Source organism: Siniperca chuatsi, linkage group LG6 (assembly GCF_020085105.1).
Source record: "Siniperca chuatsi isolate FFG_IHB_CAS linkage group LG6, ASM2008510v1, whole genome shotgun sequence".
In the NCBI taxonomy this organism is placed as follows: Eukaryota; Metazoa; Chordata; class Actinopteri; order Centrarchiformes; family Sinipercidae; genus Siniperca; species Siniperca chuatsi.
In genome coordinates, this window is record NC_058047.1 from 12,431,383 (window position 1) to 12,448,623 (window position 17,241).

Consider the following 17,241-nt stretch of genomic DNA (forward strand, 5'->3'; position numbering starts at 1 on the left):
GAGAATCTCTTGTACACAGACATCGCTGTAGAAAACTACACTACATTCAGAATGGACATTTTAATTTTCATCAGTGGCCCCCACCCCGAGGCACACACCACCCAAGGAATTTTACAGGAGGTTCTTGGGTGCAAAATCAATGGTAGCTCGTGTTATTTCATTCAGTGAAATTAAAAGTAGTATTATGATGAAATGTTCCTCACTTTCCATTGTTGTCTATACCTAGAGACAATAAAAATTGCTTTCAAATAGAATAAAAATAATTTAAAAAAAAAAGATCAGTGGCCTAACAAATTATTTTTCTAGTATTGTAGGGTTTGGTGGTCCTGGGTATGATATGGTGTGAGAGTTTTTTTTCTTTTTCTAGGTGATGTATGGTGTCAAATTAGCTGACTTGATGTTTTCTAAATGTTGGGGTCAAGATAAAAAAAATATTGCTGTCAGTGAATCAAAGTTGCAGTAAAACCACACAGTCTATGATTTCTATTTATTCCATTCTAGGTATTCAAAAGCAGCAGTGACATCCATTGCAACAGTCCCCGAGCTAATCAGTGTGTTCAGCTGTCCGGGTTATTGGAAGGAGCAGGTTCTGCAGTGGTCCGCTGGTAAGCACAGAGCTGAAACACACCTGAAAGAAACCAAAGACAGAAGAAGTCTTTATTTTGTCAGAAAGTTAAGTAACACAGTAATCTCCAAATGTAATAATATAGTTTAATTCCTAAATCACATATTCATCATTTAAAATGACCAATAATTGTTGTCAAAGAGAAGCACATGTTTGTTACTATGGAAGTTGTGGATCATTGTTGGTTATGTATCATTGTTACTGAAGACTGAAATTTTCATATAGTGGCTTTACATACTTGAATTACTATAAAACAAGAGAAGGAGGACCAGAAGACATTTTAAAATGTTGCTTATTTGGGAGCCCACTGGTTTAATGCAGAGCCATAGGCACTATCTTAATTCATTTTTGCCTCTGGGCTGCTGTGTAACCATCTAATCCGAGGTACTTTTGCCACTGCACAACATAAAGCGTGATTTTTGATAGGTCCAAGATGCACAATACAGTTATCTGGCACAAGCACTAAAAGTGTGTGTTTACTCACTTCAGAGTATGGAGATCCATGTACAGGTTTTGTTACTGACCAAAGAAATGTGCAATGTTACAATGCACACCTTTGGATACTCTTATCCAGGCTGCTGACAATGATTGCAGTCCCTGTAGTTCACTCACAATAAACATTTTTACAAAATAAATAAACAAAATACATAACTAAATAAATAAATACCTGCTGCAAAAGCCAAAATGATGGCCACCCAGCCGATGATGTAGGACCATGAAAAGCGCCAGTCCAAGAAGCGTTTGCCAAAGAAAGTGACAGTCACTCCGGTGTAAATTGCCAAAGCCAGCAGAGCAAGAAAACCTGAGAATGGAGGGTTAGAATCCACTTAGTAAAACATGAAAAAAGCAGATCAGATACATGTAAGAAACTCCAACCTATATAACATACTTAAAATGCACTCAACAAGAGTTATCTATCAAAGCATGGCACAGCTTTTTAACCTAAACCCTGGGTGTCCACTGACCTAAGACCAGCTGCTGATGTAAGCCCATTGCAAAAAGGTCCCACACAAGTCCAATGCAGGGAAAATGGCAACCATAGTAACACGGTTTTGGAACTGACTGTTGATTTCACTGCAACTACTCTGCAATCTTATAATCACTTTGCCTCGAAGAAGTACAATCAGGTTTTTAATCAGATGAACTGAGCTACATTGATCAAACCTACAGGATAAATTTACAGGACATCTCTGTAACCACCGGGTCACCCTGTAATTCTGTGCGTTACCTGACAGGACCAGGGCGATGCCGCCTGTATGGACCCTCCTGTTCTTGGTTCCATTAGTGAAGGCGCTCAGGCCGAGCACCACGCCGGCGAAGCAGCTCAGCACCGCCAGCAACATAAAGGCCCGTGTGGCATCCCAGAAGGCTGGACACAAAAAGGTCAGGACCACATACACATCAACAGATACTTACACTCAGGCCTGAATTTGCCAGAAATACTGGTATTTTAGTTTGTATGTTTACGTCACAAGAGTTCCTCTGCAGTGTGCAGTTGGGACTTTTTCACTATTTGATTTATTATGGTGAATCTTCTGCTGAATCTTCCTTTAATCTGCTCTTCTTTTCCTTTTTCTTTTCTTTCAAACACTAGTGGTACAATTTTAGTACGTGTTCCTTCCATCAATAAAAAAATTAGGTTGTCATGTGCTTAGACAGCCTAATTCATGTCACTAGTAAATCTATCTACATAATTTTCTGAACAGGTGTAATGTGCTTTGGCTTGCAGAAATCATCAACAAATTGTTGGTTGTTTTCTGGATAGACCAGTTTGCTGACAAATCTACATCATATTGGTCTTTAATTAAAAATGAGCTGTGCTGTCAGTGAGTCTGATATTAATTGATTTCATATTTACTGTGTAATTGCTCAGTAGGACACTGGATTTGATCAGACTGTATAAATTAATGGGTTATGATTAGAACATTCTAAATGAATAACTTAAGCCCAAAACATATTTTTGGAACCTTTGTCTTGTCCAAATGTCACCTCTGAAGTACTCACCTACAGTTATGGTGTGGGCATGGCATTTGTGGTTGATGCAGAACCTCCAAAGCCCCTGATTGGCTGAGCTACCCGAGTATCGATACTGCATCCAGAAGTCTGTTGCCGTAGAAACGATGAGAAGCACGAGGGCAGCCACACCACAGAGCGTGCCTCCTCCCGCCAAAGTATACAGCATCGTGGAGAAGCCGGGGGAAGCGCTGTCCTCCTAAACATTCAGCAACTGTTCAGAGAAGAGAGGACAGGGTGGAGAAGGGGGCATCCTTTAGACCTCATACCCCAGCATTTACTGAGTCAAGTTATCCATGTAAATTGTCAACTACAGAGTACAGATGCTGAACTAAAAATGCATCAAGTTATAATACAGTACACTGATTTGAGAGTCTGCATCAGACACTTTAGCCAAAAATATCCATTATACATTATCATCTATGTTCGCTCAAGATAACAAAGGTCACGTTTCTTTGCCAGTTTCATATTCCAGTATACGACCTTTCTCCCATCCTTCCGTATCCAAATTAGGCACCTCGGTTACTGTAGGCTGGAGTGGTCATGACAGAACTTATTCAGCTTCCTGCATGTGCTACAGATCGAAATCAGTAAAACATCTGTAATGGGAGGTGTCCATGATAGCTCCACTGACCTGCTGCAAACCTGCTGCCTCTCTTTTGGTATCTGAGCCAGTTTTAGGTGCTCGCTGTAGTTTCAGAGCAGACAGAATAGATTAATCACATCTTTTAAACTGATAAACACTCTAAAACTCTAAATGCGCAAGAAGAAACCAATGCACTTTAAAACAGTTTAAAAACAATAGCAAGAGTCAATTTTTTTGGTTGTTAAATATCACCAGATAATCCTTATTAAGCATTTTTTTTTTTAAATAAAGAGAGAGATTTGAAAGGAACATGCCCGCACATTAGACAAGAAAGTGAGTCATTCTTCAGTGATGCTGTCAAATTGGTCATAGCCAGCAAAGCACTTGAGCCAAACCGCTGTATGACAATAAGCTTGCCTATCAGGCAGTTCAGAGCCATTGTTCACTGCTAATTCGCCAATGCACCACAAACTAACCTTTCAACACTGAGCAACTGAACTGTCAGCAGTGTTGCTCTCTGTCACACAGCCAGCAAACCAATGATTTCATACACTGATTACAACTCCCGTACTCCTCACTGCAGCTCTTAACAACCCCCAAATTCCAATTTCACATCCAAATTAGACCTCTACATCTGAAACCCAGATGCGTCTGACAATATTGTTCATATTTGTCAAGCAACATGAACAAACATCAGGGTCCCAGGCCCAGATTGTTAGCTTTCTTTTCCCTGGACAGGTCTCCAAACTTCATCTCTTCTGTCTTTGTCTTTGTAGTTCCAAAAGCAGGGTCTCAGTTTGTGAATTGGCTTTTAAATTTTTGAAGAAAGTAGTATATTCCTGGAAGTACAGTAAAAACAGATTCTATGTAAGTCCAAGTTTTTTTTCTGATACCTCTGGGTTGGTTGGTGTCTCTCCAGGGTTGCTGGCTGTAACAGTGTGCGTATCCTTTTTAAGCCCTGTGCCGCTGGCTCTCATTGTCCACCTCACAAAAGAGGGAATGATCGAGCGCAGCATGTGAGTAATGGTAAATCTCCCCCCCCCCTTGCTCTCTTCTCTGCACTTACCTCCATCCCTCTGTCTCTTTAACCTCTTGCACTTTGTCCATCTCTTTGTGTCCTGCATGACATCTTCTCATTCCTCCCCGTCTATATATATTTTTCCAATTTCTTTCTCCATGTTTTCTCAAAGTAGCTGATCATACCTGGCACCTACAGTAAGTGCATCATGAGATTATTTTCTGCCAAAGGCCACGAACAAATCCCAATCCCCCCAGTATAGCCATGCCAGTGATGGGACTATGCAGGACAGGCATTAGCAGCACTCTTATTCTAAATAAACACAGGCAGTTGCCTGGAACAGATAGTAAGCGTTTGTGCACCCTGCGCCTTGCATGTGTCTACAACCTGTGTGCACAGGCGTGTGTGTGTGGCCCTAAAATGCTTTTTCAGCAATCACTGATAGTACACACAGGGAAATAAATAACACATTTGCATTTTTCATTTTAATTTGTGTCTTCTATTTGGCAAAACAATTTATTAACATTAACGAGCAGTGTGGTGGCACTTTGTATCTTTATTCCATCAGTTAACTTATAGCTCTAAAGTTTAACTTAAAAATCCCTTTATTTATTCAAAAGCAAGAACATGTAGTGTTAGACAGCCACTATTTTATTATTTTAACAGTTTAAACCCCATTGACCCCTTGACAGTTAATTTATTGTTTTGTCATTACACATTTGTGTGTGCACAAACATTGTTTAAAACGATACAGAATATTCCATTGTGAGCCACAGATAATGTAAAATATGATGCATAATAGGATAAGTCATGACATACATTCTCTCCCACGTCCATCAGGTTTCTGCATAGGGGCTCAGTAAAAGTGAAGATAAAATCAGATCCTTATTTGTAAAAGTTAAAGATGTGACCAGATTTGTCATTTCACATTGTGCAGTGAAGAGCATTCCTATCTTTCAAGTGCCTCATTACCATTGTCTTGACTTTAGCCTGCCAACACTTTCTGTCATTTCTTTGGTCGTTGTGTATAGGAGATAGATGTTGTCAGTCTGAGACATTCTGTCCATTTTAAAGTTTACTCTATATCCCTAACATTCCTCAGGACCACCCTGTTCTCATGACTCCTTACTCTCCATCTTTGTTTTAAAAATCTGGGTTGTTTTGGGGGCAACGACTAGATACTATGAACTTACACATCAAGTGCCAGAATCCACAAAAACAGGTTTCTAAAACTTCAGACCCAAAATTGACTTATCCCCATGTTTATCAATTTATCAATTAATCTATTTAGTCTGTTTGGAACACAACATTGATATAAAAGTTTTTGTCTGAGACACATTTACAAATGACTTTGTTCACCACTGAAATTCCAAACTTGATCATAATGTATTTTCAACATTTGTGTAAAGCGCTAATTACTCTCACTTTTTCAATAGTAACAGACATAGTGAAAAACACTTTGGGAATTTATACAAGTGTGCACAAATGCCAATGGGTGATCATTTTCAGTGACATTACACACATTTACAGATGACAAGGCCTATGAGAAAATACCAAAATAAAGCTGCAAATAAATAAATCTCTCAATCAATCCACACATCCAAAAATCTCTACAAATGTTACAAAAAGGCACATTATGATATGCATAACCAAACATGGCTTCTTTCCACAACATAGAGTCCAGCTCACTGCTTCCTATAGAAACAGCAGTGCTATATGTTGCACCAACATCCCCTCTAAAGTGACCTTCATGTTTTGTACCAAGGTCTGACTATGGCTGACTAAAATGTAGTTTGGCATTGTGAGAAAAGAACTAAATAAACTTGAAGGTGTGCTTGCAGTGAACTTACCTCATGCCTTTCAATACAGGCATTATCAGTCATCTTTATATTCTAACTACATGTGTGTAGGCTCCAAAGAGTTCATCTTTATGCTCTACTTACAAAAGCCAAAAGCATTTAGGTATTAAGTGAATACACACACTCACACACACCCTAAATAGGTACTGAACCTCACATGAATTCTGAATAGAAACATTAATGCTCCATCTTTCCTATTTTTATGGCATTTGTAAAATATTCGTATTAGTCTCCTTTAATTTGTTTTACTTTAATTACACTCAAACTGCAAAGCCAAATACAAACACATATTTCCAGAATGCTGCGTTTGCTTGCACACACGCCGACGCATACTCACAAAGACATAAACAGTAGTATGCAAACACACGCACAATCAAGACTGTCATCTTTAAAGTGACCTCAAAAACACATCTGTCACACAATTTATATACACACACATATGCAGACACACACACACAAACACACATACACAGTTAACTCTAAACTGAGCAGCATAAACAGCTTGATGCTCACGGTATGTATGCACATGAACACACACATACACACACCCTGCAGCAGTTAGTGATCCCCTGCTGGGATGTATTCGGACGCTGTGCTCTTGTGCTTCCTGCTGCTGCTGCTGTTGTTAACCAGTGTTTCTCTGGTGAATAACTCAGGGGCCTGGTGCCCAGAGGACGACAGTTCGATCTGCAGAGGAGGAGAGGAAGGTCTGGTCATGGGGGTGCCACCTGCACTGGATCACCTTGTCCCAGTGCTCCCCTGCCACCGTCTGAGGGAGGGGCTTTGTTAGGTCACCTGGGGTCAGAGAAAAGAAACGTTACACAGGAGTGGCACACAGTGGGATCAAACACCAGACATTAAAGGCATTGTGTCACATTAATATAGTGGCCAAATGATCAAATATATCAGAGTATATGACTTTTTCAAAGGTGAAAATCTTGAAACATGAAATAATGGGTCAATATCAAGTAAGTTTAACCTTTTCAAATTGGATTTTATAATAATTTATTTAAATGATTCATCTTTTTTTAACCCTTTGTGTACAGCATGTGTACTTTGTGACACATACATGTACAGTACTTATAACTTAACTTACAGTATAACTAGAAGAGTCCACTCAGTAGAGTGCAGATCTCTGCCAGGCCTGGTATCACCACATGGAGTATGAATAATACGGCAACTTCTAAAGTCATTTCGCGTGTTATCGCAATGCCTTTTTTGCTTTTCGCATGTCATTTCACGACATTTAGTCTCTATTGACTTATATTGTGAAAGTCATTTTATGTGAGAACGTCATAGAGAAAAAAAAATGTCAGGTGATGTCGTATAAAGAGCGATAAAGTCCGCGTAGGGACGAGGTCGGGGTGGATGGATGGGTCACACCTATGGGTCAAACAAACACAGGACTTTCACCCAGGAGACCGCTGTTCGTGTCCCGTGTGAAACCAAAACTCAATGATGACTTTAACTTATGTAACGTATTTAACTGACGTCACGTATGTATTTATCGGTTAAGAGGAGTGAGGAGTCAGCAGTCAATGGCAGTATAAAAAAGAGCAGACAATAAAATTGTTTTTTCAAAAATTGTGAATCACCGCAACCACGAGAGGTCCTTGAGCATACAGTCATAAATGTGCACAAAAAATATTAGGCTGTTGGGTCCAGTAGTATGCGACATTAGCTGCGGACAGGTACGCACACACAAACGACCAAATGCATAATAACTTGTCTTATTTTGTAGTGTTGTTACCTTGAAGGTCACTGATGATAATTTTGTTGTCATAAGAGCCGGTGAGGAGATTATGGGCTCCAGGTGAGAAGCGCACTGAGCGAATGTCACTGCTGTGGGGGCGGTATGTCTGGACTATGCGGCCTCCTCTGATGTCATACAACATGCAGGTACTGTCCTCCTGACCTGTGGCCAGCAGGCGGCCGCTGGGATCCACTGCCACTGAAGCAACTGCACTTCCTGTGTGAGACAAGGTGGTAGTAAGTAAGATGTTTGCTGTGATTGGCTGCCTGCCTACTATTTGTTTTTCTTTACCAAGATTTTAACTCCTAGGGATTTGTTTGTCTCATTGAGGACCCACTGCTAGATTTTTATGCAAACAAGGAACAAGTGATCGGTTTTAGGTACAAATCTGCATCCAGCTTTGGAGGATGTGTGCTCTCTCGAGTGGTTGTTTTAATTAGTTTTTTTTTTGTTTTTTTTCTATGGCTCATTAACTTTGACTAAGACTGATCTGAAGTGTCTAATTTAAAATATGTTTAGTTACTGGTAGCTATGCTGTGTTGCAGAAATCTTTATGAAGCATTAGTGCCTTCTTGTGGGTTAACTGTGATACCACACTAACCTGTAGCAGTGTGGTACAAGTTAATTTGCAGCCGCATGAAGGATCTGCTCTAATGAGAGTCATGATGTGACTCACCTGAGCCGTGCAGAGTTGTGCCCACCACCCTGACACAGCTGGGCACCCGCAGGTCCCAGAACCGGACTGTCTTGTCCTGGGAGCCAGAGGCGATCATCCACCCTCCCCATGTGTACAGAGTCAGAATGTGACCTGTTCAAACAAAATGGTGAAGTCTTAAATACTGTACATGCTATATTTTTACCTTGTTGTACTGACTTGTTGGGTTTACAAGCCCTGTTTATATGATTATAACTATCTTGTGGTACTGTTCCTAAGAGTTCATTGTTTCTCATTAGGGAACAATTTAGAAATAATAATCTTAAAAAATGATCTACCATGTCTGCAACCTGATTTCAAAACATTTTTTCAAGTTTTCTTACAGGAAGAGCTGTTGCTAACGTACCGGTGTGTCCACTCAGGGCATGAAGGCCCTGTCCTCTCTGACAGTCTGTTGTGTAGATGTTGCAGTCTCCAGCCCCGGCACTGATCAAGATGGATCCTCCACTCTCAGGGCCCTCCATGAAAGCCAGGTCCCTGATGGTACCGTCATGCATGCTAAACTCCAGGTCTGGGCCTGAATCAGAGGCGTACATTTGGGGGTGGAAACACTAAGTTACCTCAATATCAAGAGAAAGATTAATTGCCATCTCTCAATTATTCTTCTTGAAACTGTATTTTACTTGTTCTGCATTTTTTAAAGCACAGTTAAGCTTTACAAAATCACTTTGACCACAACAGCAGCAATGTGACAATTTTTCAGTGGTAGAAATATGCTTATAGGTAGGCAGGTGATCATTCAAACATAGGTCATAGTCTGGAAATATAGACATTACTTATCACATACACACTAAAACACAAAATAGTACCTGTGGCATTGCAGCTGTCTGCATTGAAAGGCAAGACTTTGACGTATTTATCATTGGAGCCAGTAGCCAACAGTTGTCCACAGTGGCTCCAGGCTACACAGTAGATTGAGCCCTTGTGATGTTTGTTCCTCCTGAAGCGCACCACTGGCTGCTTGACTGCACCAGAACCACTGATCGAGCCGAGAAAATACAACTTAACTTCAAACATTCTGCTGTAACATGCAAATTAATTTGAAGATACAAAACAGGAATTTAGCAGTTTCTCCCTTTTGATTTCCTTGGTCATGATCAAAATTGCTCACAAGATGCACAAATCCCCAAACTGCCACCATAAGTTAAGTTAAAACACTTTTTTGGCCTGTTACGTTTTCTGTCATTGTTTTCTGTGAATGAGCAAACTTAAGTAACATTTTCTAAGAAGCCATAATTTCTTTTTCTAGCACATAAATGATCATCTTGTAAGAATACCTCATAGTTTGGATGTGTAGGTACCTGTGAATGGTTCCTACCTGGTGGTCAGTGTTTCGGAGTAGGCACAGACTCTCAGGGTTTTTGAGTTGGAGCCGACAGCATAAAGTGCTCCAGAGGGATGGAAGGCCACTGCACGCACTGCCTGTGTGTCCTCGAGCTGGCTCACTTTAACAAACTGTGTTTTGGACTTCCCTGGCTGTACAAGATCAGAGAAATAATTCTGAAGTATGATCTGCATGTACATCAGCATAGATTTTACACAAATACCCTTCAGGCTAACCTTTAGAAAACAGGTCAAATAAATGTGTAGATATTTTATGGCATTTATTTTGACTGGTTTTGACAGTCAAAGGTTTAGGTGGTTACAACAATGCAACGCAATGGACCCACTAATACTAAAATAACTAAGAAAATAATATAATAATAATAATAAAACTTTATTTATAGAGCACTTATCAAAACAAAGTACAAAGTGCTTCACAACAAGATAAATAAAATATCACAGTGAATGACGAAATATAAAGAAATAAAATACACAAAAGCAATAAAAGAGCCAGTTCAGGTAAAATCAGGATATGCTTTCAGATAAAAATGTGTTTTGAGAAAAAGATAAAAAGAATACTTTAAAAGTTTGTTGGCAGTTTGCTGTACCTCTTGTGAGTTACGTGTTGCAGAGCAGCCAGAATCATCTTGTACTGTGGGACAAGACCCTCTGATCCTCTCAGCACTGATAATAAAAATACACACACACACACACACACGCGCGCGCGCACAACTAGAGAGGTTAATTAATTCTATACCAGTGTAATTTATTTTGTACACTCATGACTCGATATAAAGATCAGCATTTTGAAATGCTGCAGGAATTTATGTTACCTGCTTACTGATCAATATTAAATGTTATCATTTTTGCTTAAGGGTTTGAAGCTAGTCAACATCAAATTACTCAAGCATGATTTTGACAAAAAAAAAGAAAAGAAAAAAAAGTATCCTATCAAAAATTAAGCCAAATATGACACTAGTTCTTAGGAGTTGATGTTTTGGTACTGACATGACCAGGAACTCAGCAGGCTCTTACCTCTGACTGGCAGGAACTGGGGACTCGCTGAGGGAAGGCAAGCTGGGGTTCCCGGTCCTTAACGGGGTGCTGCTCACTCCCCCTCCTGGCTTGTCCTTTGGCGGCCTGGTGTCTGGGGTGTGGTGGGTGTTGGTGGTTCTAGGACTGGAAGTGCTGGTGTTCCCTGTCAGTCCGTTCCACTGCCGGCCTAGATGTGTCATCCCCTCATCTCCTCTGTGGTCAATGCCCACATTCATCTCCTCCAACTTCTGAATGGATCTAGACAAAAGCAAGATCTCTTTGTCTGCACAAGGTAGCACTAAGGTTGTGTTTCATTAATTGAACCACTGATGTTGAATCTTTTAATATGACTTCCTTACCTGCTGAGGAAGGTCTCAGTGAGGTTGTTTTGGGCTCCGTCCTGCGGCTTCACCCCTCCCTCCAGCAGCATCTGCTGGTAAAGCTGTCTCTGCTGCTGCTTCTGCTCCAGATGCTGCTGCACACGGAGACGGTGCCTGTGATACTCCTGGATGTGCTCTGTGGAGTCAAGATGCTGGGCAGACACACATGCACGCAGTGAGTCAACATGAAAAAAATAAACACACTGTTTTTGCAGAAGATGTAGAAAACTCTGCAGCAAAATTTCGACAGGATTTGCTTTACCTGAACAGGCCCTGTAACCTGAATGACAGAATATTTATTATTGCCTTTCAGTATTCTCTGCTTCAACGCTTGGCAGTGCTCATTGCCACAACACACACACACACACACCCAATTATAATAGACAAACTCTCTCCCAAGAGCCACTACTGACAACCCTTCAACTCCCAAGGCCTCATCCTCCATCATCCATCGCATAAAAAGTTTTCAAGGACCTCATCATATCCAGTGGGTCTACAGTATATTCCCCTTCATCTCTCTCATCACTTTTCACACACACACACACACACACACACACACACACACACACACACACACACACACAAAACAATCCAATCTCAAGCTACTTTGCGCCTCTAAATGGGACCTGGGATGCATAAAGATGAGCGATGATGGAAGCAGCAGGCCATCTTGGGTGTGAACGCACATCAAACCAGATTATCTGCCTCCAGTGTCCATGACCTCCACCCTCCTCACTGGGACAGGGGGCTGGAGGACGCTAGTGCCCCTTGGACAGGTGTGGTAGAAAACTGGGGAAGGATTTATGAGGCAGTGGTGGTGTGGAGACGAGGTGGTTCAGGGGGTCAGGGGGAATCTATTCTAAATCTCTTAAATCTGGAGTAATGACTATGGAGGGAAGACAGACTGAAAATCTCACTTTGACTTTGACTCAAGTGACCAGACAGACAACCATGGCTATTTCCTTTTACAGTCTTCACAAGAGTCATGAAACCAATTCAGCCTGAGCAACCAAAGGTGAGACACTCCACTCCTACATATCTCTTTGTGCTTATCATTGATCTACTGACTATGTAAGGTCTATAATGTATGTACCATCACCACACATACAAGGCACTGCTTACAGTGTGCAGTTCTTATTACCTCATTTGTTTCTGTGCTGCAGGGTGGCCCACCATCTTTTCCAGGGGTCAGAGGCATGCGTGTGGTGTTGGGTCCATCCAGCCCTTGTGGGTGCTTCCTATAGTCAGGAAAATTTATATTTATTTTGCAATTCAAATTGATTAGAGCTGAAGTAGGAAGTAAAACAATACAATGCAAGTAAAAAAAAATACAGTTCATGCATATTCAACTTGAGGATTTTACTGTATGTAGCAAAAGGAAAGAAATGGTATTAATGTGGGCTGCTCATTTTGTTACAGTGTCATTAAACAACAGCAACAAGATCAAATGCCAACGCACAGCACCTCAAGAAAATGAGACATGAAAAATGTGTTTTTATTTGTTTAAATTTAAAGAATAATTTTGTTGTTTTGCATATTTAATTAATTGTAAGCATGTATAAATTTGCGCACCATACTGCAAGACAAATTCCTGTTAAGGATGATAAACTCTTGAACTTGATCTTAGCGATCTAGCTTTGTACCAGTTGTGCACATTAATTACGTCCAGCAGGTGGAGCCAGAGGGAACCTGGCAACATCGAACAGTCAGACAAACTGCTTAGTTTACAGTACAGGGATTTTTTTTGCTTGCAATGTTTGCTCTCTGTGGGTAGCAGACAGAGGAGAAACTGGCAATAAAGAGAGAGTGATGGCATGACTACGGTCCTGAGGCAGACATGAACCCAGGAGGCTGCAGTAATGGCTCAAGGAGTCATGGAGACTCTAATAAAACAACGTTTAAGCAGTTAAAACATCAGACTTTTCATAAGGAAAAGTAACTTCAGCTGAGTCATTAGGTGAAGGCTTTAGATTATATTGCATCCATCAACACTCAGCTGCAGTTTAATATGCTTTGTGCAGCACTGTAGGAGATGACAGACGAGGCAGTATGTCTCTGTTAAAGCAGGGCTAATGGGATTAATGGAGCTACAGATTGTGTAGATCTACTGCTGGGTAATACCTAAAGTGGCACATGGTAAGGGAGAAAGCTTGGTAAGAAAGCTCAAGGAAAGATTCAAAAAAAACCCAGATGGCATGTATCAATATAAAAAAATAAATGTATTCAATTCTACACAATATAATAATGACACGATGGGATATCAACAGAATAGTCTCAAGTGTAAATCATTTTGTTCTCTTGTCAAACTAATACAGGTGCTAAATATATCCCTTTCCAAGACAGCTGTCAGATTAAGATGCCTTTTTTATGGCTTTGAGTATATTATATTTGTGAGTGTAATATTATTATATTATATAAGAATACTATATTTTATTATGCCATATATTACAGTATTTTTATATACAGTAAGTGCAGCTATTAGCTGACAATATGTGTAGCTCAATTTGCCAGGATCTCTTGATTTGATTAAAGCATGCTGCATATATACATTAATACTGAACAAACTGAGGCTTGAAAATCCTGGTTCACTTATTTAAAACAGAGGTAACATCTGCTAAACTGCAAATCAATCCATATCTCTTATGTGTTTTAAGACTCAGATGACTGAGGTTTGTGAAAGATACATGATTGTCAGAACATAGCAATAATTACGGGAAAGTATGTGAATACTTTTTTTTCTTTTAGAAGACAATACAATGAGTTAATGATACAGAGGAAGATTTGTTTTGCAGTGATACAGGCACATAATAGTTTTGTAAAGCAAGGGTAAGGTATGCTTTGACTTTGACATGTACTGTGCAGTGCTGCAGACATATGTTGTGTTAAACTCCACTTATAGCACTTATACCTTACTTACACCAAAAAGCATTTGTTCTAGGTGTGCTCAAGCTTTGACCCTTACCTCTCAGGTGAATCATCCTGCTGATGCACATTATTCTCCACTAAGCTCCTACTGAGGGCAGACTTCATGTTTGCCTCCATGCCTCTCTTGTCATGGGCTGCCAGACCGTGGGACAGGCCGTCCAAAGCCGGGTTGAGGGATCTGGACATGTAGGTGTCTGCGGAATGAGGCCTCTGGTGGAAGGGTGAGGTAGGGCAGGGGGACAGGCGGTTGATTAATGGAGTGAGGAGGTCGGCGTGGCCGGCCTTGCTGGGCTTCACCAGACGGTCCACGTGGATGTTGAGGGTCTTTTGCTCGAAGGCGCAGGAGAAGGCACCTGGAGAGAGGTTCTGCAGCCAGGAGAGCAGTGACAAATCCAGTTCATCACAGCCATTCCCACAAAGCAAATCCACGCCGAGCAACACCTCACCCTCTGTGATCTCCTCACCAGTTGCTTTACTCTAGAAAACAAAAACAGAAGGGTTTTGAACATCAACCATGACTGAAATTGTTGAGTTTTTTAAAAACATTCAGATAGGATCTAATATGCATTTAAGATTACATTAGAGCTAAAACCAGTCAAACAACGGTTGAACAAACCTTGCATTAAAATGTCTTTCAATGGATTTTCAAGTATCTCTACAGGTTTGGAGAAGTAGTATTAGGTTTTAGTTTTCTTGTAACCCTTTTAACTTTTAGGGTATCATGTTACCTGACAGAACTCGACACAGCACTCATAAAGGATCCCTTTGATCAGCAGATGGAAGAGACGGTTCCCGCTTGCCCTGAAGCCTGCCTCACTCAGCTTCCTGTCTGCAGGGATGAACTCCGCTACCATGGCACAGGCTTCCTCGAAGCAATGGACACGTGCCGTGCTTGGGTTCCAGTCTTTGAACTCTGCGTGGTGGGTGAGGCGTGGCAGGGTGAGGAGGAGACACAGCTTGCTGTAGTCCTCCTTAGTCGGACAGAACTCCTCCAGATTGTGGAGGCACTTGACTGCCACTTGCATGGTGAGCTCCAGCTGTAGTTGACAGAAAATTCAGAGTGGACAAGTGAGTATGTGTTTGTTAAGATGCTTTCTCTGAATCTGAGGTTTGTTTTTTGTAGAACCCCACTGGTATGTGTTTGATGATAAAGGATGATATTGGCTGTTCAAAAAATGTAGCATATCAGATAATGTTCAAAAGGCTTTAAAAACATCACCTGCTGTGAAACCTGCTTCACACTGGCTTAAGGAGCTTCCAACCTACCTGAATATTTTATTTATTTGGGTTGAAGTGGACAGCTCATGTGCCCCATGATAGTCTAATGTTTTTAAGAAATTTTAGAAGAAGCTTCATATCCACAAAAAGCTTTATCATCTCAATTTAATCACAAGCGTCTTCTAATGATCATTGAGCAGCTCCATTGGAGATATTAGGTTGCTATGCTCAAGGGCATTTTGAGTGTATTTGGAGTCCCAGCTAGTGGCCTTTTAGTTGTGAGCTCAATCTAATAACTTCCAGGCTACTGTACCTTTGTTCATCTTATCTAGTGAGACTATTTTCAAATTCATACATACTCATTTCCTAATTACATATTTACATACATTCTGAGGGTCTTCGGCAGCAGACATGGCATTATTTACACACAGAGCTTCCAGAAACTTCTGCTTCAGAATGATGTAGCGGAACCTGGAAACACAAATCTCAGTATTAACTTTATTGGACATTTATAGGAACTGATGACCCGTCATGTAACATTTCCTGGATTTAGTTATTTTTGATAAACTTGCTATTTAATTAGGGAGGATAACTGAGTTTAAAAATGTTCTTCATTTGTGTTGAGTGTTTGGTGGTTGATAAGAAACAGAGGCTGTCAGTAATTTGACATGACCATGCCACTACAGCACTGGGACTTGACCTAATTTAGCTCCTGAGGCTACAAGTCTACTGCTTTACTGGGTATTCCAACACAGTCACCAGTGAAGGGAAACATCATCAATACTGTACTTAATATTATACTTGAAATACTTCATATTATACTTAAAATATAGACAAACAAGCTCGACTCCAGCCGGCAACCTTTGTTGCATGTCACGATGCCCCTCTCTCTCACCCCATTTCCTGTCTGCCTCTTCACTCTCACTCTGTCCAATTAATGTGAAAAAATGCCCCCAAAAATATCAACAAATGTTTTTTTATGATTTTAGATGTCAGGTTAGAATAATCCCCCATTATCTCTCTCACCTTTTCTTGTCAAACGTGTCCATTCCTTCTAGAGGCTGAATGAACTGCATCACCTCCTCCCACTGGCCGTCCAGAATGAGTTGCCTGTTGAAAGCAGCAAAAGAACAATTTAAGAGGCTTCTGAAAACCTTGTTCCCATCACAGTGGTTTAGTCAACCCCAACAATCTGAAATAAGATAACGCTGGCATCAGGCCTGTCAAAAATAATGTAACATAAGAAAACAAAATGGTGAAAACAGGCACCTGAGGAGACTGAGACATGTACAAACAGCTCTGTCCGCTACAAATGTCTATAAAACTGACTGTCTAATCTAAAGTCCAACCTTCCCTTTCAGGACACTATGGTCTTCTCCTATCTGCCACATGAGTCTGCTGTACAGTCATACCTGAGGAAGAGCATGTCATCAGAGTAGAGTCCATTAATGACGCCGCTCTCCTTCTCTAAGGCCAGCATGCTGATGTGCAGCTTCCTGGAGTTCAGGAAGTCCAGCATCACCTTGATCACCTCCGCCTCCTTGATGCTGATTGTCTCCTCTGCCGTCATGATGACAGATCTGTGGTGGCAGTTTAAAGCTGGCTGGAATACAGACTGAGGGAAGAGGAGATGGACATGCTGTTGACAAAGTTGCATCAAAAAAGAAAAATGCTTATGGTTCATATTAACCTGAATTAAAAGAGTTTCATTCTAAAATGACTGTACATATTCACAATTTAAGGGAAATGCTACCTACTTCCATTAAATTACTTGATGTTACACCAAAACAA

At 40.7% G+C, this 17,241-nt stretch overlaps 2 protein-coding genes and 1 long non-coding RNA gene across 3 annotated transcripts; 1 reads left to right on the top strand and 2 right to left on the bottom strand.

Moving 5' to 3' along the window:
* Nucleotides 1-473: 473 nt before the first annotated feature.
* lim2.2 (lens intrinsic membrane protein 2.2) lies at nucleotides 474-4,625 on the bottom strand. Its single transcript, XM_044200700.1, is given in 6 exon segments — nucleotides 474-628; nucleotides 1,293-1,427; nucleotides 1,854-1,994; nucleotides 2,630-2,852; nucleotides 4,118-4,255; nucleotides 4,258-4,625. Coding segments are annotated over 6 exon segments (747 nt in total). The 5' UTR covers nucleotides 4,297-4,625; the 3' UTR covers nucleotides 474-557.
* A 247-nt stretch (nucleotides 4,626-4,872) lies between these two features.
* Nucleotides 4,873-17,134, bottom strand: LOC122878202 (WD repeat-containing protein 47-like). The gene is made up of 15 exons (XM_044200695.1): nucleotides 16,863-17,134; nucleotides 16,477-16,560; nucleotides 15,837-15,921; nucleotides 14,961-15,269; nucleotides 14,270-14,709; nucleotides 12,449-12,545; nucleotides 11,287-11,459; nucleotides 10,928-11,185; nucleotides 10,501-10,576; nucleotides 9,888-10,045; nucleotides 9,379-9,548; nucleotides 8,916-9,086; nucleotides 8,531-8,662; nucleotides 7,852-8,070; nucleotides 4,873-6,896 (listed from the first exon to the last, which is right to left on the bottom strand). Exons 1-15 carry the CDS (start codon nucleotides 17,132-17,134, stop codon nucleotides 6,754-6,756), a joined length of 2,787 nt encoding a protein of 928 aa, XP_044056630.1. The 3' UTR covers nucleotides 4,873-6,753.
* Nucleotides 8,541-17,241, top strand: LOC122878206. The gene is made up of 8 exons (XR_006378429.1): nucleotides 8,541-8,678; nucleotides 8,884-9,078; nucleotides 10,941-11,219; nucleotides 11,397-11,482; nucleotides 11,621-12,322; nucleotides 12,471-12,534; nucleotides 15,009-15,258; nucleotides 16,812-17,241. It is a non-coding gene; the product is annotated as an uncharacterized LOC122878206 (long non-coding RNA).

What these genes read in the sequence shown, in the direction of transcription:
- LOC122878202 (XM_044200695.1), bottom strand. Translation starts at nt 17,134, where the DNA reads ATGAACCATAAGCATTTTTCTTTTTTGATGCAACTTTGTCAACAGCAT. An exon ending in CAGGATGATTCACCTGAGAG is followed by an intron (nt 12,546 to 14,269) that starts GTAAGGGTCAAA and finishes TCCTGACTATAG; the next exon opens with GAAGCACCCACAAGGGCTGG. An exon ending in CCAGTTCCTGCCAGTCAGAG is followed by an intron (nt 10,577 to 10,927) that starts GTAAGAGCCTGC and finishes TTTTATTATCAG; the next exon opens with TGCTGAGAGGATCAGAGGGT.